Source organism: Dermochelys coriacea, chromosome 3 (assembly GCF_009764565.3).
Source record: "Dermochelys coriacea isolate rDerCor1 chromosome 3, rDerCor1.pri.v4, whole genome shotgun sequence".
In the NCBI taxonomy this organism is placed as follows: domain Eukaryota; kingdom Metazoa; phylum Chordata; order Testudines; family Dermochelyidae; genus Dermochelys; species Dermochelys coriacea.
In genome coordinates, this window is record NC_050070.1 from 2,044,741 (window position 1) to 2,072,063 (window position 27,323).

At 44.0% G+C, this 27,323-nt stretch overlaps 1 protein-coding gene across 26 annotated transcripts in view; it reads right to left on the reverse strand.

The window, feature by feature from the left end:
- The window catches only part of DTNB (dystrobrevin beta), a 412,789-nt gene that overhangs the window by 33,006 nt on the left and 352,460 nt on the right, over nt 1-27,323 (reverse strand). For 17 of the 26 annotated variants that reach the window (XR_006279636.1, XR_006279635.1, XR_006279632.1 and 14 more), the window contains 4 exons: nt 13,730-13,889; nt 5,222-5,311; nt 2,574-3,992; nt 1,063-2,264 (listed from right to left, as the gene is read on the reverse strand). Coding sequence is in view for 9 of the 26 variants with exons in the window: in XM_043509975.1 (XP_043365910.1) it covers nt 5,222-5,311; nt 13,730-13,889 (250 nt within the window). In the remaining 17 variants the exon portion in view is untranslated. Of the gene's footprint in view, nt 1-1,062; nt 2,265-2,573; nt 3,993-5,221; nt 5,312-13,729; nt 13,890-27,323 lie in introns of those variants that run through there. The other 9 variants (XM_043509975.1, XM_038394844.2, XM_043509979.1 and 6 more) reach the window with 1 other exon arrangement.

Sequence of the window (27,323 nt, forward strand, 5' to 3'; positions counted from 1 at the left end):
TGAATGTTACAGTAGTGCCTCACAGTTACAACACCTTGGGAATGGAGGTTGTTCGTAACTCTGAAATGTTTGTAACTCTGAACAAAATGTTATGATTGTTCTTTAAAAAGTTTGCAGCTGAACATCGCTTTAATACAGCTTTGAAACTTTACTGTGCAGAAGAAAAATGCTGCTTTCCCTTTATATTTTTTAGTGGTTTACATGTAACACAGTACTACACTGTAGCTGCATTTTTTTGGGGTCTCTGCTGCTGCCTGATTGTGTACTTCCTGTTCCAAATGAGGTATGCGGTTGACTGGTCAGTTTGTAAGTCTGGTGTTTGTAACTCTGAGGTTCTACTGTATGGGCTTATACCCAAGTGGCTGCTTTACATATGGCTGTAACAGATACATTATTAAGGAAGGCTACCAATGTGGACAGCAAACTGGTAGAATGTGTTCTAACCCTCGGTGGGGGTTGTAGTTCATGTTGGCGGTAGCAGAGATAAATGCACTGAAATCCATCCGGAGAGTCTCTGCTTAGATATAGCATCTCCTTTAGATCTCTCTGTAGTAAAGAGAAACAGCTTTGGTGCCTTCCTAAATGGTTTTGTCCACTCGAGATAAAAGCCTTGTGCTCTTCTGACATCCAGAGTATGGAATGCCACTTCTGAGGTTTCGGGAAGAATGCAGGTAAGTGGATAGGTTGGTGTTGGTGGAACAAAGAGGGTACTTTACGTAGAAACTTGGGATGTGGTCTTAGAATGACCTTGTTCTTGAAAAAGATTGTGTGTGGGGGGTATGCCATAAGGGCGACAAGGAAGGCTATTTCCATTGAAAGTTGTATTGAGACCATGTAGCGAAAGGTTTGAACAGAGGTCCAGTAAGGAAATGAAGTCCTAGATTAAGCTCCCATGGAGGCATTGGGACTCTGAGTTCGGAATAGAGTTTCCAGACATCTTGTAGGAATCATTTTGTAATTGGATGTGCAAAGACTGAGAACCCATCTACTTTATGGTGAAAGGTTGTGATCGCTGCAAGGTGTACTCTGAGTGAGCTCATTGAAAGAGCTGATATTTTTTAGCTGAAATATATAATCCAGGGATAGCAGTAGAACAGAGGTGGTGGCTCTGATTCGTTTGTTCTTGTGGAGGTAGATCAAATGTGTAGTCAATCATCTGTTGTTTAGCAAGATATCCTTCACTGCTTCTGAGCAAGGAAGCCATGCTCTCAGGTGGGAGTATCTTCAGGTTCAAGTGGAAGATCTGGCCTGCATCTTGTGACAGGAGATGTGGAAGAAGTGGGAGGACATGTGGTGAACATTATGACCTCTGTTGTAGGTATGGAAACCAAGTCTGTCTGGGCCTTTTGGGGGCTATCAGGATGACCCTGCATTGGTTGGTCTTGATCTTTTGTATGACCCTGGACAACAACAGGGTAGGAGGGAAAGTGTAAAGAAGAGGTCCATCCCATCTGAGGAGGAAGGTGTTGCCTCTGGATCCCGGTCCCAAGCCTGCTCTGGAGCAAAATGTTGGACATTTGCTGTTCTGACTCGTGGCAAATAGATCTATTGTGGGGAATCCCCATTGTTGGAATATGTCCTGTGTCACCAAGGTTTACTTCCCATCTGTGATCATGGGAAAACTTTCTGCTTAACATGTCTGCCGTGGTGTTCTGATATCCTGGTAAGTAGGTGGTCTATAAGATGATGTTGTGTTGGATGCATCTGGTTCCACAGTCTTAAGGCCTTGGTGCAAAGGGAGTGTGACCTTGCTCCTCTCTGTTTGTATGGAACATGCAAACAATGTTGTCCATCAGGATCTGTACAGTTTTGTTTTTGATCACGGGCAGGAAGTGTGCACATGCATTGCAAACTGCTCGCAGTTCCAGAATGTTTATGTGCAGTGCTGTTTCCGAAGGAGACCACCTGCCCTGTACTATTAGGTTGTTTAAAATGGGAGCCCCAGCTCGCTAGGGAGGCATCTGTTGTGATTACCTTTGTGGGGGAATCTGTAGAAACAGGACCCCTGCACACACACTGTGCGAATGGGTCCACCACTGTAGCAAGTCCTTGACCTTTGGTGGCATGTGGAGAGGCTTGCTCAAATTGTGTTTGTGTGGAATGTACGCTGACATGTGCCACCCTTGCAGGCAGTGCACATGCAATCTGGCAAGTTTTGCAATATAGGTGGTTGCCACTATGTGGCCTAATAGTTGGAGGCAAGTCCTGGCAGATGTTTGTGGCTGCTCACTGTAATGTTGATCAGGTTCACTAGGGTGGGGAATCTGTATAGTGGTAAAAAGAAAAGGAGTACTTGTGGCACCTTAGAGACTAACAAATTTATTAGAGCATAAGCTTTCGTGAGCTACAGCTCACTTCATCGGATGCATTTGGTGGAAAAAACAGAGGGGAGATTGATATATACACAGGTGTGTATATCAATCTCCCCTCTGTTTTTTCCACCAAATGCATCCGATGAAGTGAGCTGTAGCTCACGAAAGCTTATGCTCTAATAAATTTGTTAGTCTCTAAGGTGCCACAAGTACTCCTTTTCTTTTTGCGAATACAGACTAACACGGCTGCTACTCTGAAACCTGTATAGTGGTAGTGAGGCTTTCGCCTCCAATGAGTTTAGGTGAGCCCCAATGAATTCTAGTTCTTGCACTGGTGTCACTGTAGATTTTTGAATGTTTATTTGGAGGCTGAGTTTTGTAAAGAGTAACACTGTCTTTTGTGTGGCTTCGATGGCTTCTTCCCAAGTGGGGCCTTGAATAATATCTGCCTTGTTTCCATTTTTGTGCAGGTGTATAGAATCATAGGATCGGGAGGGACCTTGAGAAGTCTTCTAGTCTAGTCCCCTGCACTCATGGCCGGAGTAAGTATTATCTAGATACCTAAAGATTGAAGAGTCACTCTAAAGTCCTTCAATGTATGGAGGGACTCGACGGTCTTACCCGCAAACTATTTTGGACCTTCAAAGGGGAGTTCCTCTACAGTGGATTGTACCTCCCTTGGGAATCCAGACAGGTGGAACCAAGAGGCTCGTTGCATCACTATGGTGGTTGCAATGGATCTCGCCGCTGTGTCTGCCGAGTCTAATGATACCTGGAGAGCTGTTTATGCCAGGAGGTGGCCTTCAGCGATGACTGACCTAAATTGCTCCTTCTTGTCTTCTGGTATAAAGTCAATAAATTCAGACAGTTTAAAATAATTGGTGTGGTTGTATTTTGCCAACAAGGTCTCATAGTTGGTGATTATAGGGAGGAGTTTGTGGTCCTGAGTCTGAGTCTGGTCTGAGAGATTTCTCCATAAGGATAAGTTTGAATTTAAGGTCCCTCACTTTGCTGGCATGGGCCTTAAGGTTGTGGCAATGGAAGTACTTCTAGGGTATGTGCGTTTCCCCCAAGCAGCGGACAAACTGGGAATGTCCGTCCGAAATGGTGACTGCCTCTTGGCAGGAGAGGCCACATTTAAAACCCAGGTACCTGGGCAGTCGCAGATGGAGTTATCCCAGAAAGGGATGAACGAAACATAACATAAAATAATATGTTTTTATTTATATTTTTAAATGGGAAGGAAGAAAAGGGATAGAGTAGTTAGTTATAACTTGTTTTCCTATCTTCTACTGTACAGTTAATCCTAAATTTAGATCTGAGGTAAGTTGTGTAGAGGCACTGTCGGAGCCCCGACTTGGACCAAGAGTGGTTGAGAAGGAACTGAGGGGGGTGTTGGCCGCACAGTGCTAGTTTAAGCACCGCTAGAGGGGCGAGATGGGGAGAGCGCACATGGGACCCAACTGGACACTGCTCTCAAAATTCTCCGACTAGAGGTGCAGGGGCGCACAATCGCCTGACGTGAAGCACCTACTGGGACATCGCTCGAAGAAGAACTATAACAGCACTAGTGGTTGCTGCTGTAATACATGCAGGACTTTATTAACTCCACAGCTGTCTCTGCAGCTGAAACACAAAGTTTGGACTGGAGAGTGTACTGTTCAGCAGTAACTAGGGCATCATAGAATCATAGAATCATAGAATATCAGGGTTGGAAGGGACCCCAGAAGGTCATCTAGTCCAACCCCCTGCTCAAAGCAGGACCAAGTCCCAGTTAAATCATCCCAGCCAGGGCTTTGTCAAGCCTGACCTTAAAAACCTCTAAGGAAGGAGATTCTACCACCTCCCTAGGTAACGCATTCCAGTGTTTCACCACCCTCTTAGTGAAAAAGTGAAAAAGTTTTTCCTAATATCCAATCTAAACCTCCCCCATTGCAACTTGAGACCATTACTCCTCGTTCTGTCATCTGCTACCATTGAGAACAGTCTAGAGCCATCCTCTTTGAAACCTCCTTTCAGGTAGTTGAAAGCAGCTATCAAATCCCCCCTCATTCTTCTCTTCTGCAGACATCGGTTAGGAAAATATAAAATCTGTGTTTAGATGTGAATGCAGAATCCTTTCCTAATTCCTAAATGCACAAGGCCGTTTAACAAATAGCTGAAATGCTGAACTATGAAGTTCTTTACAAGCAAAGCCCTGAGAATCTTGGGATGGGTCTTTCTCAAGAAGTTTGTAAGTTTGTTGTGGCCCAATTATTCTGTTCACTGAAACCCACTATCACTACTATTGTGCAAAAGGCACGCAGGCAAAATTGCCACTTTTTGCATAGCTGTTTAATTCCTGTGTTTAAGTTGAGCCAAATGTATATTTTAATTTTATATTCATGCCTAGAGTTCCCTAATGGGAATTCATTTTAAGTGCACTCCAAATTGCTGTTATAAATACTACAGAATCATTAAGTAACAGTTTGTGTGAACTCACTGAAAAATATATCTTAACTTCTAAGCTCATGTCTTTAAAGAGCTGCTGTAGTCAAAAAATGACATTAAAAGTGGCATCTCTGCTCCCTGGCAAGAGTTCTGAATCACATATGCTTACTTTACAAGCAAAAAAAAGTTATTACGGTTAGCCTTGTAGAAGTCAATACAGATATGACTGAGTGTACTGGTTTCTAGCACCCTAGAATCATCGACAACAGTGTCAGCCAGGTTCTGTATGTAGAACAGAATCCTTATTACTGGTGACTTCTCATTGGGGGAGAATTAAATCGCAATCTAATTTTTCGATTTACTTTCTGGATGAGAACTATACTTTACAGATAAGTCTTCAACACATGGCTTTAAGATTACTATTGCTGGTCACATTGCTCTCTGGAGTGTACATGTATGTTAAAGTTTAACTCTCTCACCTGAATGAAGTTCCTTCACCAAAGAAGACATTGTATTTGTAATTGAATCAGCTGCTACCAATAAATCGTTATGGAGGTTTCTTCGTGTACCTAGGAAAGAAATGGAGAAAAAGAAAATGAAAAGTTATGGCAGATATTAGACTTCAATTTCCCAAGCTATTCACAAAAGGATGCTCAATCAGATGTTCCTGACCAATCACAATGAGTGATTACTTTCCCTTTGTCAGGAATATGAGAGCAGAACTTCAAACACTCACCTTTCCCTGCAGAGCTGCCATGTTGACAGGGTAGCTGTAGTGCAAAAACCCATTAAAACCAACCCTAGGTTAGTAAAGATTTCTGATATAAATGATCTGGAAAAAGGTAAACAGTAAGGTGGCAAAATTTGCAGATGATACAAAACTACTCAAGATAGTTAAGTTCCAGGCAAACGGCGAAGAGCTACAAAAGGATCACACAAAACCGGGTGACTGGGCAACAAAATGGTTGATGAAATTCAATGTTGATAAATGCAAAGTAATGCACATTGGAAAACATAATCCCAACTATACATATAAAATGATGGGGTCTAAATTGGCTGTTACCACTCAAGAAAGAGACCTTGGAGTCACTGTGGATAGTTTTCTGAAAACATCCAAAAAGAAAAGGAGTATTTGTGGCACCTTAGAGACTAACAAATTTATTAGAGCATAAGCTTTCGTGAGCTACAGCTCACTTCATCGGATGATTGTTAGTTTTGTTAGTCTCTAAGGTGCCACAAGTACTCCTTTTCTTTTTGCGAATACAGACTAACACGGCTGCTACTCTGAAACCTGAAAACATCCACTCAGTGTGCAGCAGCAGTCAAAAAAGCAAACAGAATGTTGGGAATCATTAAGAAAGGGATAGATAATAAGACAGAAAATATCATATTGCCTCTATATAAATACATGCTACGTCCACATCTTGAATACTGCGTGCAGATGTGGTCGCCCCATCTCAAAAACAGAGATATTGGAATTGGAAAAGCTTCAGAAAAGGGCAACAAAAATTATTAGGAGTATGGAACAGCTTCCATATGAGGAGAGAGTAATAAGATTGGGATTTTTCATCTTGGAAAAGAGACAACTAAGGGGGGATATGATTGAGGTCTATAAAATCATGACTGGTGTGGAAAAAGTAAATAAGGAAGTGTTACTTACTCCTTCTCATAACACAAGAACTAGGGGCCACCAAATGAAATTAATAGGAAGCAGGTTTAAAGCAAACAAAAGGAAGTATTGCTTCACACAATGCACAGTCAACCTGTGGAACTTCTTTCCAGAGGATGTTGTGAAGGCCAAGACTAGAACAGGGTTCAAAAAAGAACTGGATAAGTTCATGGAGGATAGGTCCATCAATGGCTATTAGCCAGAATGGGCAGGGATGGTATCCGTAGCCTGTTTGCCAGAAGCTGGGAATGAGCAACAGGGGATGGGTCACCTGATGATTCGCTGTTCTGTTCACTCCCTCTGGGGCACCTGGCATTGGCCACTGTCGGAAGACAGGATACTGGGCTAGATGGACCTTTGGTCTGACCCAGTATGGCCATCTTTATGTTCTTACATCCTGGAGTATCTCTCTGTGAAAACTCTATTTTGCGAGGTGGATCGATTGTCTGCTTAGGCAATATGCTGTTACATCAGAGGTGGGCAAACTACTGCCTGCGGGACCGTTCTGCCCGGCCCCTAAGCTCCTGGCCCAAGAGGCTCGCTCCCGGCCCCTCCCCTGCTGTTCCCCCTCCCCCGCAGCCTCAGCTCACTGCACCACCAGTGCAATGCTCTGGGTGGCGGGGCTGCAAGCTCCTGGGGCAGTGCAGCTGCAGAGCCTGGCCTGACCCGATGCTCTGTGTGGCGCAGTACATGGCTGGCTCAGCTGGGTGGCACGGCTGCCTGTCCTGGTGGAGCCATGCTGCCAGCCACCAGTGCTCCAGGCAGCACGGTAAGGAGTCAGGGAGAGGGGAAGGGGGATTGGATAGAGGGCAGAGGAGTTTGGGTGATGGTCAGGGGCCAGGGGCCAGGATAGGGGTCAGGGTGGTCAGAGGATGGGAAACAGGGGGGTTCAATGGGGGCAGGAGTTCTGGGGGTGGTCAGGGAGAAGGGGTGGTTGGATGGAGCAGGGGTCTCAGGGGGGCAGTCAGGAATGAGAGGAGAGGTTGGATGGGGCAGCAGGGGGCAGTCAGGTGTGGGGGTTCAGAGGGCGATCATGGGACAGGGAGAAGGGGTGGTTGGATGGAGCAGGGGTCCCAGGGGGTTGGATGGGGCAGTGGGGGGCAGTTAGGGGCAGGGGGTCTAGGGGCGATCAGGGAGAAGAGGTGGTTGGATGGGGCAGGGGTTCTGGGGGGCAGTCAGGAAGGAGAGGGGGGATTGGATGGGGTGGCAGGGTGCAGTTAGGGGCTTAGGGTCCAGGGGCGGTCAGGGGAGAGAGAGCAGGGGGTGTGGATAGGGAAGGGTCCCAGGGGGGCCATCAGGGAACAGGAGGGTTGGATGGGGCATGAGTCCCCGGGGGGCCGTCAAGGTGGGTCGGATAGGGAGCAGGGGCCAAGCCATGCCTGGCTGTTTGGGGAGGCACAGCCTCCCCTAAACGGCCCTCCATACAATTTCTGAAACCCGATTCAGCCCTCAGGCCAAAAAGTTTGCCCGCCCCGTGTTACACTATATTTTCCAATCACATGGACAGCACAGGTGGACCACATTAGCCTGGTCAAGTGTTTCTTTGCCCAAGACAAGAGTAGTTTGCTTCTCTTTGAAGTGCAGCAGTGCTTTCATTTGTGTGTGTGTGTGTGTGTATATATATATATATTGTGATGGGGCAAGACCAGATGGCTATAGTAAAGTAATGGGAGACAGATATATTAGCCACAGGCTAAACAAATCCCTGTTATCAGAATAAGCAAATGGCAGCTGCTCCAGGTCAATTAAGACACCTGGGGCCAATTAAGATCTTTCCAGAAGGCAGGGAAGATGCTAGGTTGATTGGGACACCTGAAGCCAATCAGGGGCTGACTGAAACTAGTTAAAAGCCTCCCAGTTAGTCAGGTGGGCACTCATGTTAGGAGCTGTAGGAGGAAGTTGTGCTGTTGGAGAGACTGAGTAGTACACACGAGATCAGGCACAAGGAAGGAGGCCCTGAGGTAAGGGTGAAGTGGATCTTGAGGAAGTGGGGGCTGCTGTGGGGAAGTAGCTCAGGGAATTGTACATGTCCTGTTTCTAAAAAGTCAGCTACCATAGCTGATACTATTAGGGTCCCTCGGCTGGAGCCTGGAGTAGAGGATGGGTGTGGGCTTCCCCCTTTTGCCCCCCGGATTAATCACTGAGACTGGGAGACTGTGCAAGGGAGGATAGCTTTTCCTCACCTCCCTTGCTGGCTTATGGTGAAAATGGCTCAGTAGGCTGTGACCCTTGCCTTTAGAGAGAGAAGGACTATGTGGAGGATCACAGGGAGCCTCAGAAGCTAACAAAAATCTGCCAGGAAATGTGGGACGCACAGAAACAAGGACAAAGCTTTGTCACTATATATATATATATATATATATATATATATATATATATACACACACACCCCCCATCAATGAAATGTTTCCAGTCCCTTGTGTATAGTTCTTCTTTCCAGTGACTGATGGAGTAACTCTCTTTCCTGATGGACAATGCTCCAATGGATTGCAGGCTCCCTAGCACTCCAAATTGGCATCCATTGTGATGATTGACATGCTTGGTTTCAAGATTTGCAAACTTCTTGAAAATCTGTGTCCTGTCATCCACCACTGCAGGACCCTGATCACCGCTAGGGAAACCTGAACCTTTGCAATAGATTGTGTAAGCACAGATAGTGGCAATGAGCAAATTATGTGGTGTAAAAAAAAATCTCATGAAACCTGATCCTTCTGATAATCCCTGTGCAAGAGATTAGCAATACCAAGAGGGGCAGCAGGGTTTGTATCACAGACACCTGCGATTTGCACTTTTTGGATGGGTCTTATTGTCTTCTGTTGCCTATCTGAGGAGCATAGACACAGACTTTTAGGTTTCCCTGGGAGTGCTCCACCACAAGGCCCCGGCCCTCTCCACCCTGTTCTCCAAGGCCCACACTCACTCCACCTCTTCCCACCCCTGCTCTGCTCCCTCCCCAAGGCCTTGCCCTCACTCTGCCTTCCTCCCTGAGGCCTCACCCTTGCTCTGCCTCTTCCCGCCCCTGCTCTGCCCCCTCCCTAAGGCCCTCGCTTACTGCTCGCTGCTCTCTGCCCTCCCCAAGCCACCAAACAGCTGATTGGCAGCACAAAAACAGCTGTGGCTGGTAGTTGCTGAGCACCCACTTTTTTTTTTTTCCTCATGAGTGCTCCAGCCCCAGAGCACCCATGGAGTAAGCACCTATGCTGAGGAAATAAAGATTCTGGGACTGACAGAGTCTATCCACGCTCCCAGGTGCACAATGAACTGTATTGATGATACAGCTGATCTTTTTCCTGCTTATCAGGAACCTGTATACTTCTAGTATTTTGATATTATTAACAAGCCCTCTCCTGTGCCTTGACTCTAAGACCAAGAGATCATCTAAGGAGGAGTCTTGCCTTGTCTGAGGATCACACTGGCAGGAAATGCTAACAACCATTTCTTAAAAAAGGTTCTCCTCTCTGGTCCTTCAAAACAAACAGAGATCTTCCTCCATTAGCTCTAATAGAGAGGATGTTACAGGTAGAACAGACCTTACTTTTGCTTTTTTTCTCATTTGTCTGCCATGCTGACTGCTCCCTGGAGCTGCAAGGGAGAAAACGCTGTGGAACCTCAGTGAAGAGCTGAAGGAAAACCTTTCTTCCTATGCACATATATCTGCAAGAACCCAGTAGTAGCACAAGCCAGCAAAAATAATTTAAATGTTTGGTGAAAATTTTGGATTAAATGAAACTCTTTTGGCAAGCATTCTTGGACTTCAGACAGAGCCTGTGAGTTACTTGATTCTTTTGCGGCATCATCGCTAGTGACTCCAACTGTTGTATTTGAATAACTTGTAAGCCCCACTGTACTATTGTTCTACTTCATGCTGCCTGGAAACAAGTCAATCTGCAAAGGGGAAAGGAAACCAGTTGCCAACGAAAGCAGTTAAGAACACTCAGCTGCATTCAAACTTGCCGCAGAGGCTAAGAAGAAGCAACTGGACCACCCACGGTAGCAGATGGAGTGCTATGCCTCTGGTATTTGGCACAATACCTCCCTGGGAATGCCTGCTTCTGCTATTGTTTCTGTAAGTATTCAGAGGGACAAGGAGTTAATCCCTACTGCTGGAATCTGAACGACACAGTCTTCTTAAAAGTGAATTGTAGGGGAACAAGGTTTGTAGGGCTGACATCTTCCAAGGTCTCATCTGTGTATTGACTAAAGAGGTTCTGGTCTTCAAGTAACAGAGCCTCAGATTTTGCTGGATATCATGGGGAATGAACCCTTTAATCAGTATATTCTTCTCAAAGTGTTAGTGTGGAACCAAAGGTATTATGTATCAAACAAGAGACCTTTTAGCCACTTTTTGCCCCTCTGCTGTAATTTCCTTTGCCTTTTTCTTAGCCTCCTGAGGCAGAAGCCAGTCTCGGGGAGGAAGAATATAGTCTCAGCAATCTTCATTTGAAAAAGCTAGCAAACATGACACCATCTTCATAGTGAGGTCTATGTTCACAGACTCTGTTTTCAGGTGAAGACTGATTCATACAATTGATGCATTTGACATGGACATGTAGTAGCTACACTGACCACCAAGCAACATGGCACTAGATGTGCATAAAACTACTTGTGTCCTTGTGGTAGTAATTGGTATGACTTGTCATCTCCTTTAGGAATAAGTGGGATGGGTTCAGGAGTGAGCTGGAGGTCCTTTGATGACTCCAGAATAGCATCATTCAGGAGAATTGCTACAATGTTTCTGTGCTGTAGGGTCTGAGATGTTAAAGAGCCAGGGGCTTGTCAGGAAATACTGACAGCTCTGGATCAAGAGTTACTGCCATGTTTGTGGTCAATTCCTGGAAACAATGGAAGTTCTTAGGAGAAAATGATAGAGATGTTAACTCTTGTAAACTTCTTTACCTCATTTTCAATAGGACAGGTGTGAAGCATGGGTGGATGTTCTCCCAAAACAGAGGGATTGCCAGACACTGATCCTCGTGCACAAGCAGGAGATGACTGACCAGGAGCTCCATCTTCAGCACTGAGGCGTTAACATATGCAAACCAGGCCTTGTTCCATCTTAAAAAGGTAGAGCCATCATAAGGTCCTACGCAGAAGCTTTGAGTCATGGAGGAACAGAAAAGTCAGGTATATGCACCTTTAGTGGGGCTGTTTTTGTTTTTTTAGACTGACATTGTATAACTTTCTCTTGTGGACAAGGAACTCAGAACAAGCCTCTATTTTTGTCAAAGGTCTTGTCTTCCCTGCTAAAACAGGTGCATTTTTTACTTTGGGGTAACTAACGCACATAAATGTGCGTACGCTATGTCAAGGTAAAAATACAGTGAAAGCACTTTAGTTTTACCACAAGATAAACAGCCCTATACTCCCTCCAGGTGCTGACCTCAGTGATTTTACCTTGTGGTAGAGCTAAAGTGCTTGCTCTTCACTGTGTTTTTACTCCAGAATAGCTCATGCACATTTATGTGCATTAGTTACTCTGAAGTACAGAACCTGCCTTTTTTAGCATTGTAGAGAAGGCCAAAGAGAGCAGTGGAGGCCAACTGCTGAAGCTATCGTGCCCAAAATTTTGTTGTCCAGGCAACCTCTACATCACTGGCTTTTGTAGGGAGAAAAAACAAGGAAGATTCTGGAATGGGACAAACAGAAGAGGGAAAAAATGAGAGAGAAAGTATGTATGCAACCTCCGAGTCAATCAGTTTCTCAGCAGAATTGGGTTCTGGTCATTCCACTGTTGCTGAGAGAGCATTTCAAGATGAGCAGGTGATGCAGAAGAATCACTCATTTCCTCATACTGTATCGATGGTTCCCTGCAGGGAAGAATAACGGGGTGCCAAGTGTCTTGACATCACAACCTCAGACTTCTGCTTGCTTTCCTTCTTGCAAGATTCTGATTGAAACAGAAGAGAATGATGCCTCTAGTCTTCTTCAACACTGAGAAAGAGGTAGTAGTTGGTACCCAGCTCAAATAGTCTTCTTTGCCTCTGGATCTCCAACCTCCTAGACCTTTCTGGAGCTATTCTCTGCAGGTGTCTTATGGACTGAAGATGCCCCTGGCACCAAAAGGTTAAGCATCTCTGAAGCAGATGCCCATAAAGACTCCTCTAACTGGAGGAGCCTAAGTGTAGGCTCACAACAGCTGCAGGTACTGGGGAGTAAAGGTGCACATTTTAACCATTACCTCTTTGAATGAGTTTTTCCCAAGCACCACAGACCATATTATTCAGAAATTTACATACTGTCCTGGCAAAGCGTATACCATTTGTACCAACATTTTATGCTAGGATCAGCCACATTGATCTCACCAAAGAACTCAGTGGAACCAAAGGACAGGGCCCATAACCGGTACTGCATGGAGTTAAGTTGACTGTGGAAACTACAACTGGGGAGCACTAATTAAACCTACTTACAGTACAGACTGTAAAACTAACAATATCACACCAAAAAGAAAAGGAGTACTTGTGGCACCTTAGAGACTAACAAATTTATTAGAGCATAAGCTTAACTATGTCCGGAAGTGTCTTTTGCAGTTAGATGCTAAAGAGTAAAAAGTCACCAATAAAAGGCAAGAAGGGTGTGTCTAAGGTTCTGCCTTTCAGCCAACCAGGAGGAGAAGGAAGTAAGGTAGGGTGGGGGCCACACCTTCTTTCACACTGACACTGAATGTGCAATGCCCCAGCAGTCATTGGTTTCTAGGGTCCAGCTGGCACATGCATACCCCACAAGTGGGGCTCCATACTGACAATACTCCATGGAGAACAGTTTCGCTGGGGAGGGGATACGTTACTGTCCACTTTTTAATTTTGTTCACTACTTATTTTTTATTTCTCATCTTTTGGCTGGTTTTACTCTTGTCCTCCCCTCTCCACACAGTGTTTTGACACTTTTAGGTTTATACCAGAGTGTTGGCCTGTTCAGAGATTTGTATACTGGTTAAGGGCTACATTCAGTTTAGCATTCACTTATTTGCAGTCCAAAATTTCAATTTTTTTAACCTAGTAATTAACAAGGTGAAAGTTAGCTGAACACTCTGGTTGAGAGTGCTGGGTTTTTTTTTTTCCTGATGGCTACCATTCTGTCCCTCTCTGAGTCCTTGGGGCCAAATTTTGGTAAGTGGTCTCCCATTTTGCACTCAATTCACAGCACTGTGACATGAAGTTTACTTACCTGATTTAAAAATATACCTCCATTCTGCTTTGGCATATTCCAAGTGAAATAAGATCAGTAATTATCATATCAAAATTGCTGTATTATATTTGTGTAATAATCAATAATTACAATGTTTGGCAATAGCAGGGGTTTTGGTTTGTGTTACACTCACCTTGTGCAAAAGCTTCCTGCACATCTCCCCTGACTCCCGCAAGTGAGTCCTGAGGTATGTGAGTTGGGGTAGAGCCAGCGGAAGTGGCTCTGACAGGCATTGGCATTGGGTGACTGGCTCCATGGGTAGGTGAGGAGTGTGGAGAGCTTGCTGCTTGAGCCTGTAAAGGGAAATACAACACTGAGTTTCCAAACTTTTAAATTTTATATGTTTTGGATCAATGTCTGTAAACAATTCTGTACAAAGCACTTAAGGGAAAGAATACAATTCAGGCACTTTACGCAAATATTCATGATATGGGTATTCTCAACATATGAATTGTAGCCTTCACATTCCTCCTATATTATGAGGTCCAAGATCCAAAGTTCACAGAAGTCAATGTCAGTTCTGGTGTCCACAATTCAAGAAGAATGTTAAACTGTAGAGGGTTCAGAGAAGAGCCAAGACAAGGATTAAAGGGCCATATGACCATCTAGTTCAGTATTTTTCTCTGACAGTGACAAATACTAGAGGCTTCAAAGGTGAGTGCAAGAAACCTCACAGTGGGCATTTATAGAATAACCTGCTACAGGTGAAGGTTCTTCCTAGCCACCATCACATGGTATGGGCTTATGACTTGAAGCATGAGGATTTATATGACATACATCAGACTTGGTCACTCTCATTATTCATATAAATATTAAATGGAGCAGAGAACGCTTCATATTTTCAGATAGTTCGCTTCACAAGTGGGAAAAATGTAGGCACCTCTTTCCCCAGAGTCCATAAACACAGTTTCCTGTCAGGACTCAGACTACGTGGTGGACCCTGTGACTTTGACCTTAAAGACGAGGTCCATGGTAGAAATCCAAAAAAAGAAGGAAGGGGAGAACTGTTCCATTTTCTTTGGCAGAAAAATCCCTACCAGTACAGCCGCCCATTTAACAAAATAGTGAATTTCCTTTTTAGGTATGTCAAGTTTCAGGAGACCATTAACTGAGGATAGAAACACTAATTATGGGAAAGGCCACCTCAGAGGACCTGATCTCAGTATGGTGTAATGGATGTTACTGATGGCTCTAAAAGATAAGATTCCCTTTATGGAAAAATGGGAAAAGGATCTAAAAATAAACATCTCTTTGGAACAATGGAAAAATAACTGGCGTAAAGACAAAGCCACACCTAATTGTGTAACCGTTAAGGAAAATTACTACAAACTACTTTATCATTGGTTTCAGAGTCGCAGCCATGTTAGTCTGTATTCGCAAAAAGAAAAGGAGTACTTGTGGCACCTTAGAGATTAACAAATTTATTTGAGCATAAGCTTTCATGAGCTACAGATGCATCCAATGAAGTGAGCTGTAGCTCACGAACGCTTATGCTCAAATAAATTTGTTAGTCTCTAAGGTGCCACAAGTACTCCTTTTCTTTTTACTTTATCATTGGTACCTCACTTCATTTAAGCTAAAGAAAATATATCAAAAAGGGAGTCATAAATGCTGTAGAGGAGGTGGAGGACTAGGGGCTTTTCTGCATATATGGTGGGGATGCCCTACAAGTACAGTATTTGAGGAAAATTACAAATTAAAAAATGGTTATTTACGTTTCAGCAAATGTGGCTCTTCAAGATGTTTTTCCCACACAGATCCCACTCTAAGAGTACATACATCCCAACACCATGAGATTGGATTCTTTTTTACTAAACAGTGTCCATTGGGGCCACACCAATCCCTGCATGTCTTCATAAAGGGTGGAGCAGACCCAAATGCCACTCAGTTCCTTCACCAATACAGAATCCCAAAGCTAGAGAACATCACATTCGTGGGGAAGCAGAGTGGGTCATGGTATCCCTGTGGTCAAAACATCTCAAAGAACCACAGTTTATGTAAGGTAAGTAATCATTTTTATTTCTTCCACTATATGTCCACAGAGATTCCACTGTAGGTGATTGGCTAGCAGTTGTCTCTCTAAGGAAGTGGGTGTCAGAAGTTCTACTTAAATAGGGACTGTAGGACTGCCATGCCAATTGAGAGGCAAATTTAGAGTTGCTACAAAGGAATAATGATTATTAAAAATACGTACTGAGTTCCAAGTAGCTGCCTTACAGATTTCGGATACAGGGATGCTCTTCAAACAAGTTAAGGAGTTTGCCTGATCTCTATTCTGAGAAGGAGCTAATTTATTCAATTCATATGAAATCCTGATACAGTTTGACACCCACTTCAAGAGTCTATGAGTGGAAATACCCTGCCCTCTAGACATGTCTCTAACAGCTAAAACAGTCTGGGAGATTTGCATAAAGATTTTGTTCCATGGAGATAGGAGGAAAGGGCTCTCAATACATCAAATGCATGGAGTTTTGCATCTGCAGGAGATGAATGAAACCTAGGAAAAAAACACTGGTAAATACATATTGTTTCAAGATTCAAGTATAGATTTGAAACTACTTTGGGTAGAAATTTTGCATGAGGTCAAAGAGTAACTCTGTCCTTGTGAAAAGTAGGATAAGGTGGTCCTGCCATTAATGTCTGAATCTCTCTCACTCTCCAAATAAAAGTATACAGTATAAAGAACATGATATAAAGCACATCTGTGATATAAAGAACAAAGGCTCAAATGAGGGTTCCATTAAAGACAGAAGTACTACATTTAAGCTGGGGGGGGAATTTCCTTAATTGGTGGAAATATATAAACCAACCCCTTCAAAAATTTAGTCAGAGTGAGGTGTAAAAATACAGTGTGACCTTGAATGGGAGCATGGTAGGTAGATATTGCTACTAAGTGAACTCTAATGGAGCTGACTGAAAGACTCAAATGTTTCAGGGAAACAAATCATCCAGAATGCCTGGGATGGAAGTCTTCAAGGGCTGAAGGGGATATGGCAGCCCTCATTGAAAAACATTTCTACTTGGCTCTATCTGTGAGCCTTGCTGAAGTTATATTGCTCTGAATCAGAATGTCCTGCACCAGTGCAAAGCAACATCTGTCTTATGAAGTTAGCCAGCTAGCATCCATGAATTCAGATGCAGAGACGATGGGTCTGGATGTAGAATGAGACCTTGACTCTGTGAGATAATGTATAGAAGAACTGAGAGCGAGAAGCATGGTCCAAATGATAGATGGCTCAGTTTTGAGTCCCAAAATTGGTGTGTCACACTAGTGCTTTCAGAATTACTCGGGCCTTGTTGTGTTTTATTTTCTGACGACTCTGGGAATTAGTGGAATTGGAAGAAATACATACAGTAGATACATATTCCACTGGAGCACGAATGCATCCAAAGGAGAGCCTGGGCTCTCTTCTCCTCAGGAGGGAAATGAGAGACACTTCTTTTTCAAATATGTTGCAAAAAAGTCTCTGGTGGGACCCCTCCATTTCTGAAAAAATTGTTTAAGGACTGACTCTTAGAACTACAGAACCATAGGGTAAAAAGGGACCACAAGGGTCATCTAGTCTACCCCTCTGCCAAGATGCAGTATCTTTGACGGCCTGCTCGTGAAGGAAAGAGTACTTCTGCTAAGATGGATCTGCTAAGTTTTTCTGGACCCCAGGCAAGTGGAGGGCAATCAGACTGCCCCGATGTTGAACACACCACTCCTGTAGATGAGTAGTGTCTTGACATAGAAGGGATGATCTTGCTTCTCTTTGTCTGTACATCACTGTGGTCTTTAAAGTCTATCAAGACCCTGTTGATGTGTAGGGAAATTCTTATGTATGACATGGAATTAAAAATGTTGAATAGTTTATGGATGTTCTCTGGGATTATAGTTGTTTTCATATTCAAGTTCTCCACAATTCTGGACAAGAGATCCCAGAACACCTGAAAATCATCCATGGTCAGTGCTAAAGAGAGAGTCTTGTTGGCATAAAAGAGGATTCTTTGAGTGGAAGGAAGTTGGAACATTTCCTGGGCCAATTCTGCCAGCTTACTCAGCTGCTCTTCCAGTATTGGAGAGGAGGTCCTTGGTACTAATGCCAAGGTGGACCAGGATCTCTTCCTCCTCATGGGGACATGTGATGGGACTTGACCCTGGGACTGAAGATATGATAGGACCTAACATAATCCATAGGGCAATGGCAGTAGATCGTACTGGTATTGGCCAGATTGTTGTGGCCCATCCACTGCCATTCTGGTCAGAGGCCTTGGTGCTGGGCACCTTTCAGTTATCATCTGGGGTGTCATTCCAGTCTCCTGGAATCAGGAGAGAAAGAGCGGTCCAAAGAGAGGGAGGAGAACCAATGATGATGCCTGTGCTGTGCCCAAGTCAGTAGCTGCATCAGTGCCAGAAGGAAAGGTGAAGGTGGATTCTCGGAGATGGGCCTTGGCCCAAGGAGTGCCATCAGTGCTGGAAGGGCTCTTGATGCCAAAGCCTCTTTTGGTTTTTTCATCATCATCAACATGCTACTATCTCTAGAAGTGGATGGCCTCAATGGCCTGCCCTTGGATAGAGTCCTCCTTCCATGGCAGATGTGATGTCTGCTTGGAGCTGTGTTTGCAGCAGTGTTCCACATCTGATACAGTGCTTGTGCTGGGACTGGTGCCAAAGAAGTTGGCACGAATGTCTTCAGTACAGCGGAGGAACCTGTTGGTGTCAAGTCACATGGTGCCACTTTCTTTGGTCTTTTGTCCCCACTGGAACCAGGGATTTACCTGCTTGCTGGGGCACTAACTGAAGAGAGAGCGTCTTAGGTTCCAGATAGGATTTTTCTTCCCCTGGGTCTGAGGCCACATGGATTGTGCCAGGAGGTGCAATTTGAGCCTCATACCTCTTAATTTCTCAGTGTGGGAGGAGAAGGAATGGCAGATGGAACATTTTGGGGGGCTGTAAGTTTCCCTGTGGCAGCAGTGACACCTGGTATGTCCATCTAACAGAGCCATCAGACTGCTGCCCAAAGGATAGGGTTTAAACCTCGAGGGCTTGAGTCTACCATTTTTAATGTTTGTGACTTTTCCCCACTGACCAGTGGGGCATCCCGGGTGTTTGTGTGTGTCTCTCCTTGTCATCTCTATTTCTTTCTCTCTTTTAAAATGTTAATCTAAAATGAACAATTTAGAATTCAAACAAATGAAATGTATTTCTTCACAGCCCAGTTCAAACCTTACACATAAGCCATAGTGGGTTGGACAGTCCTGGGTCAGTAAATGGGTAATAAGGGAGGGCCATGGCCACTCTGCTCTTTATGCCCTTGTATGAGCACAAAGAGGCCCTGGGTGCACGTGTGGCCCTGATAGACACAGCTATTCAAACAATTCCCAGCTTGCACACACAAGGTGCAGGCATACCCACAGTGGGATCCATACTGGCACAATTGAAGGAGAACTAAAGTTAGGCTACCCATAAACTCCATAGTGGTTCTATTAGGTTACAGATCAAAGGAGGTCATTGACTTGGGGAAATGAAAAAAATGACACACTTATATTGGGATCAAGTGGATTTTGATCATGTATGGTTACCATTTTTAGAAACTGAACAAAATAAATACACAGATAATAAGAGGTTGACCATACACAAATGGTTCTTTAAATACAGATGAATAAGACTTGTAAATACCTGTGTAGAAAGTTTATGTACGTTAATAATAAAATAACATACATAAACTTTCTACACAGGTAATAAAATAAAGAGTAAACAAAAAATAGTGAATTTGTTTGGAAATCGCCTGCCATCTGGTTTCTAACAGCCAGACTGGCCAAAAGGCACTATAGGCTACTCAGTGTCCTTCAAAGAGCTGGCAGCACCCATTGTAGGTACAGTGGTAGTAGTATCCTGGACAAAACTTCCACCCTGCCTCTTGAATCGAATGTCTCTCCAGGACAGTCTAGATGGGAAATGGAAGTGACCATGCCAGAGAGCCTTTCAGTTGTTGGCATCCCATTAGGGGACTGCTCAACATGTGTCATATATTTCTAGAACTGTTGTCACTCAGTTGGCTGTTTCTGGAAGTTGATTTGATTGCAGCTCTCCTTCCTAAAGAACCCTAAAAAGACATTATGTGACTAACAAATAAGATTTATGCAGTGTTGTTGTAGCCATATTGGCCCCAGGATATTAGAGACAAGATGGGTGAGACAATATCTTTTATGCAGACATATCTCCACTATTACAATGCTCAACACTCCCTACAACACACCTTTCAAGATCCATGAGTCCTGCACATGCCTATCACAACATGTGGCGTACCTCATGCTGTGCACTAAATGCCCCAATAACATTATGTGGGTGAAACCAAACAATCACTCCACTCTCAGATGAACTCACATGGGAAAATGGTAAAAGACAAAAACACCCTATCCCCTGTGGGCGAACCCTTTTCACAAAGTGATCACTCTATACCTGACCTCTCAGGCCTAATCCTCAAATTAAACCTGCACAACACACTTTCAAAAGGAGAGCCTGGGAGCTACTAAAAATAATGGACTTAATAGAAACACTAGATTTATGGCTTATTACAATAATGTATAACCCACTTACAACCCTCCCCAGCTGCTTTCCCCCCTTTCTTTCCTCCCTATTACTGCAAGGGTGTTAACGGCGACTTCACCTTGAATAGTGCCTTGAAATGTGTGTGTTAACTACTTATGCTAAACAAACTGTTCCACCTTGTATTTTGTAGTGACACTCTGATTAGTTCCCCAAACCTGAAGAAGAGCTCTGTGTAAGCTTGAAAACTTGTCTCTCTCACTAACTGAAGTTAGTCCAATAAAATAGTGATTCTCAACCTGGGGTCCATGGACTATGTCTGAGGGAAAGCGAAAGACTTAGACTGAAAACTGACTGAATAGCATGGACAGTAGGTATCGTAGGCCAGGAAAGGCTAAGCCTCCCCTAACCTAGGTCTGTGGCTCTGCCCACAATCTGCCCCGAGGCCCCGCCCTTGCTCCCCCTCTCTCCTGAAGCTGGCAGGGCTCTGCTCCAGCCAGCGGACAGGGGCTGGGGCAACCCAGGGTGGCTCAGACCGGCTGGTGGCCTGGTGCTTGGGCTGGCCAGTGTGGCTGGGCTGGGGCTTCTCCAGCTGCGGGGCCTTAGGTGGAAGGGGTGGGGCTGGGGGCTAGCCTCCCCAAAGAGGGTGTTTACCCACTGCCCATGCTGAACAGAATACAACTATATATGCTGACAACAGATTTCCAAAAGGGTGCGCACGTCCATTCAAAATTTTTTAGGGGGTCAGCAAATGAAAAATGGTTGAGAATGACTGCAATTAAAGATATTATCTCACCCACCATCTCTGTCTAACAAATAAGCTGACATTATTTCCATTCCAATGGTTTGCGATCTAAGAGCCAAAGCCTGTAATATTCACTCAGGGAAAACTCTCATTGATTTCAAAGGGAATTCACATAGGTAAGGGTTACAGAACATGGCCTTAAGTTAGATGAAATAATGGCAAATAAACAACTAACCACGTGAAAGGGGTAGAAGGCTGACAGTAATTTAGGCTGTTTAGGTTAGCTGCACTTGCCGGTCCAAAGTTTTTCAAAATATAATTCTAATCAAGTGTTTTGTATTTCATAATGCCAATAGAAGAGCAAGGGAAGAGGTCAGAAGTGAAAGGCAGTGTATTAACAAATGCATCTGTTCAGAAACCTCATCAAATGTTTAGACAGTTCAGTTTCCCATTTCATTTTCATCGCCATTAGTTGTCAAGGGGCAGTGACAAAGTACAGGACTGGAGGCCAGGGATTCCACTTCTAATCCTGGCTTTGCCATTGAATTGTTGTGTGACTCTGGGCAAGTCATTTAACCTCTCTGCCTTCATTTCCTAGGAGGATAATATTTACCTATTTCACAAGGGCACTGAAGATTAGCCACAATTTATAAAATTCTTGGAAGAGGTAAAGTACTAAATTTTAACAACTCTCTGACTATCCTCATTGTGTCTCAGTGATTTGCACCTTTCTACAGTCAGTAAATATTGTCACCAAATTTCAACTTGTGTCACAGACCACTCTAGTCTTATGTAGCTAGCACTGATTTATGACCTTTAAATAAATTTGTAGTCACAGTCTAAAGAATCTGAGTAATTACACACTTACAGCATTAAAACTTTACAGCCCCCACATGTCACCGCCTGTTTGGTGTGTGCCATTTAGTATGGTCTTTGTCTTTTTTTTTTTAAGTTCCCCTCAGCGTTTTCCCCTTTGAAGTGCATTAGTTACTATGGAAACCATGATGCCTTGGAATGACTACAGCTTGGTCACACCCGTAAGTGCAACATAAAGTCAGTTTTTATAGTGGTTTGACATTAGACCATGGTTTGGGAAACGAAGCCATTTACACAAGGGCTTCTGGCCATGTGTACGCTACAAATCTCTGTCCAGCACTAGGTTGCCTTTATGCCCATTTCTACTTCAATACTATGAATTCTCTGGCTTGTCTTCATAACTTTACTCCTTTTTCAATGGGACTAACATAGACTCTCCTAGGGATCCTTGGATTCTCTCCCACCGTGCACTGCGAACGCAGTCGCTGATACAAGACAGTGAGCAGTTTGAGGCTATACCTCAAAGCCGTGTGAAATATCAGTTTCCCTTGGCATTTTAATTGCCAGCTCTGCCTATGATTGTCTTCCTTCACTGGCAGGCAATACATCAGCACACGGAGCATTGAAAGCTTTCTGGAGGAAGAGACTGTACTGTGGCTTCCTATGTGTCTGTACAGTGCCTAACACAAAAGGGATCCTGAATGGTGTATTTGGGCACTTCTGCAGTACAGACAGTAAATAATAGCAATAGTTGTACCTTCAACAGGCTCTGCAGCTTTACTGCAATGAAGCGGCCTTCAGCAAATCTGTAATTTTTGAGGTTATTTGGTACCCCATCCTCCCTGGTTGCCAGTAGCATGCCTGGTGCATTGTGTCTGAGGCCCGGTCTACACTCCAGAGTTACACAGACCTAATTATGTCAGTGTCTACACTATAGCCTTGTCCCGCTAATATAAGTGCCCTACTACACCGACATAATAACTCCACCTCCACAAGAGGCATAGGACTTATGTCGGTGTAGCGAGGGCGATGCAGTGTCCATGTAGATGCTGCGTTCCTTACATCGGCTGTTGGTTGTCATTCTTGTCCATTTCACAGCTTGACAAGAAAGGCTGATAGACTCCCTGCTGTGAACCCTGCGGCTGGTTCATAGCTCTGGCTCTCACCCCAGGGCAGGTGGAGGCCTCCAGCTAGAGCCCGGCTGCACCCTGGGCTGCTGGCCAGGTTCCCTGCTCCAAGCTGGATTACTGCCTGGGCTCCCGGCTCTGAACCAGGCTGCTGTCTGGGCTCCTTGTTTTCCCAGGGAGCCCTGCTGCCTCCTGGCTCCCTGCTCCTAGCCCGGCTGCTGCCAAGGCTCCCTGCTCCCAGCTGGGCTGCTGTCCGGGTTCCCAGATCCCCCTAGCAGCCCTCCTGCCAACTGGGCTCCCTGCTCCTAGCCCGGCTGCCACCCTGGCTCTTGGCAGGGAGCTCTGTGCCTGGAGCCTTGGCTTCTGCTGGGCTCCTGGGGCATGGGGGGATGATGGAAGTGATGAGGAAGTTGGAGGATGGTGAGGAGGAAGGGGGCTGTACAGTGGGGAGGGGGCCGATGGAAGTTGTAGTCCCCTGCTTTTCAGATGCATGACATATCACTTCAAATGCTCAATTAGTAGGGGCCTAAATCCCTCTTCATCCTTCAACAGCACTGTTATAATCTCTGCAACATTTCCAACTCTTTGCTGGCACAAGATATTGTGGTCAGATCTTGGGACCAATATCCATTACGTAACAAAGGAAAAGCTTATACAATCTTGTCAAAAGATCAGCACCTTCACAATTAAAATATATCAGACCCTTATAACGTTGCACTTGCAATTAAAACAGAAAAAGTAGAGGAGGACCCTAGCACATAGAGAGCCCATTCTGCCACCCTCGTTCATGTTGAGTACTAGCTTACTCCTTGAATAGACTCAATGATTGCTACGGAACTTCTCAACAAGTAATGTACTGCTCAAGAGGAAAATGAATGGCAGAGTCTGGCCCCTAATTTGTGTCTTGGTGTCAATGTTGTTGATTTCGGTCAATGGTGAATAGAAGTCTAAGGTTTATATTCTTATTAAATACAAAATGCAATACTACTTATAGGAAAAATGATCATTCTGAAGCCCCATTAATAGTGGATTTTAAAAAAATGAGCCAGCAAACCGTTGCAGCACAGCTACAGGAGGCAGGGGGGATTATACATTTCAAAGATTAGATCATTAGCAAGTAGAGAAAATGCTCAGGAGACCTTAACAATTTCATCTTATTTTGCACCACAAAAATATTAATAATTCAATAAAAAGACCAGCTGGATCTGCATAATACAAGTTCTGCGTGTTCATGACTGGCATGGCATTGTGGAGAGCTGTAGTGTTCACTGCCAGGAGAGTCGATTTTAACATGAGATTGGGAATGTAGCCCCCGGAGTGGGACAGGACTGAAGAGGGATGGAACAAGATGCTTCAGTGCCTACAAAGGCCCAGACACTGGCTCTGGAAGAAGCAGCTCACTCCCTCACCTTCCCTCCCAGATCTGTGTCAATCTTGGCAACCATTCAGAAAAGAAAGAAAGGTCACGCATATATTAAGAATTAAAAACCAGAAACAAAATAAGACTTAATACCCACATCAAACGCAGAAGCCAACGAGCTGGAACTTACCTGTCTCTGAGAAGGATGTAGGAAGGATTTTATACTTTGAAATTAGTTACCCAGGTTACACCTTACAATTATGGGCCCTCATTACAGGTTACCATTAATCACTTAAGACATATTTATAGTGGCAACTGTGGACGAGATTAAAAATAAGCAGCTTCTTAGAGATTTATCATCTGGAAGAGTCCAATTTCTAAAAACAAGACCTTCCTCTGAACCCTGGCTCCCCATCCCCCACAGCAGGTTTGTCTAGGCCTGGTCTACACTACACGGTTAGGTCGACATAAGCTGCCTTGCACTGACCGCACTGTGGAAGTGTCTTCACTTAAATTTAGCTCCTGTTGACATAAGTGTCTCTCTCTGCTGATTTAGTAACACCACCTCCCTGAGCGACATAGGGTCAAGGTTGATGTAATTAGATAGATGCACTGTCAGTGTAGACAATGTGTTGCTTATGCTGACTGTTAATGGCCTCCAGGTGCCATCTCACAATGTCCTACCCTGACAATACAATCGACACAAGTGCTCCTGGTGAGGACATGTACCGCTGACACAAGTAGCCAAGTGTGTGCACACACAAGCAATTTAATAACTGCAATGGCTGTATGCCAATATAAGTTAGGTTGACATCTTTTTGTAGCATAGACATGGACTAAACCAAGAGTGGCCAAACTGCAGCCTGCAGGCAAAATACAAACCTGCCAAGTTCTGCGAATGTGGCTCATGGCCACCTCAACTTTATTGCAGATGGCACACTCCACCTGGATCAGGAGGCAATGTTGAATGCTTTTTAAATCACTTAATATGGCAAGAATAGGACAGCTGCAACTTAGTACATTTTGTGTAAATTAGGGTCTCAGTCATGGAAACACTTACCCACCTGCATAAGATCAGGGCTGAGGTGTGACTCTCGCTCCTGGCAACATGCCAATGGGACTAACTTTCTCTCTGATTTGAGATGAAATCAGAAAAGAATTCAATTTAAATGTAAAGATCTTTTCTTCTATTTCACTTCATACTTTGTATGCACACACAAACACATCTATACCTAAAAAGAAAAGGAGTACTTGTGGCACCTTAGAGACTAACAAATTTATTTGAGCGTAAGCTTTTGTGAACTACAGCTCAAATAAATTTGTTAGTCTCTAAGGTGCCACAAGTACTCCTTTTCTTTTTGCGAATACAGACTAACACGGCTGCTACTCTGACACCTATACCTGCATTTTTACACATACATATATATTGCTGCACACTGAATGAGACAGGAGTCCTGTGGAAAAAATAATATGTGATTTTTAAATTTAATTACTAGGATGATGCATATGCACAAGGGGCAGAATTAAGGCTGCATTAATCTGGCATTTTCTAACATTAGTTTGGTTGGCTTTGATTTGTGTCTGCAAATTTGTGGACAATAATTTCAAATGCAACCTAAGTCATTTAGACATGTAAACACCTGATTGCACCTGCAAATCAAGTACATAGGTTTTTAAATTAACTAAATTGCTCCTGAAAACAATTGCAGGCATGGAAAAGAGGCCAGTATATGAAACATGTATTTTATAATCTTAATTTTTGTTCAGCATATTTTTATAGGGGAAAAAAAGTCAAACGATGCTAAATGGCTTCTTAGAGTCAGCACAAATCTTCAGCACAGAGAATTACAAAAGTTGAATGAACGAGAAAAGGAAGTGGTGTTTTTATTTCCCTACTCACACTATACATATTCAGTTCCTTACTTAGGTTTACTAAACTTTCCTCCATCTCTATTTAACTCTCCTGAAATGGCTCTTAAGTCTGGCTTGTTCATGCCAAGTATCATGGAGCTGAAGCCATTTTATTATATTCACTACAAGTAATTGGAGCTTCTATTCGTGCTGCAGCGGCTTTTTTAAAAACATAACACATAGCCCCCTTTTCCTTCCCTGGTCTGTTCCTGGTGTGTCAATGAGGCACACAGCACTAAGTGCTCCATGATGTAATGTGTACTTGGCTTATTCTCTTGCTTCAGATGAGAGGCGCATATCTTTCCCTGTCCCAATCCTTCCCCCCTGCTTTGAGACACACACTCACATTACAGAGTAAGAATAAGTTTAAAAAGCTGATTTTGACAATTTCTCTCCTATTTCAATACCATTATGTCTGACACTGCATGACAAGCAGTGATGGGACATCATGCCTAACATTAGACGGAGAACCAGCTCATGCCCAGGTCTCCGTGTCTCTGCTGATCACTGACAAATCCCTAGCTGGGACCAGTCTGGCTCACCTGTGTGTTAGCATTGTTAAAACAGGTATTAGAATGATAAGAATGTGGTTAGTGTTTAGACTTTAATAAATGCTTGTGAGTTGCTGCAGGCATCAATCTCACTTACAGCATCTGTATCCCATATTGTAAGGTGATATTTGAGCATTGGCATTGTAAGCCTTTGTGACTGTATAAATCACTAGACAGGAGAGAGACATTAATTAGTGAGAAATGCTGGTCTCCAGCAGAGGCTGTTATGTCCTGCCCCGAAAGGAAGGTCCATCAACACCAGATGGATGAGAGTGGAACATTAAAAAGGACAAAAGACTTTTCTGTTTACTTTCCCCCCACGCAGATGTGTCTTGTAAGTGGATCCTTCCCATCAGCTGTGTTTGCTGCTCAGAGCACATGGAGGGAAGGTAATAAAAACCCCCTAAGAATGAGGAACTGCTTGGACTCTCGGGGGCAAGGTTTTCTAGGCATAAGCAAGGGATCACCAGCTACTTAGCCTGGGTTAGCCCTAAAGGTCATATGGAACCTGCTTATTATAAAAGCTTTTATTACTCTTTGAAATTTAAGATCATAGAATCATAGAATAGAATCATAGAATATCAGGGTTGGAAGGGTCATCTAGTCCAACCCCTTGCTCAAAGCAGGACCAATCCCCAACTAAATCATCCCAGCCAGGGCTTTGTCAAGTCTGGCCCTAAAAACC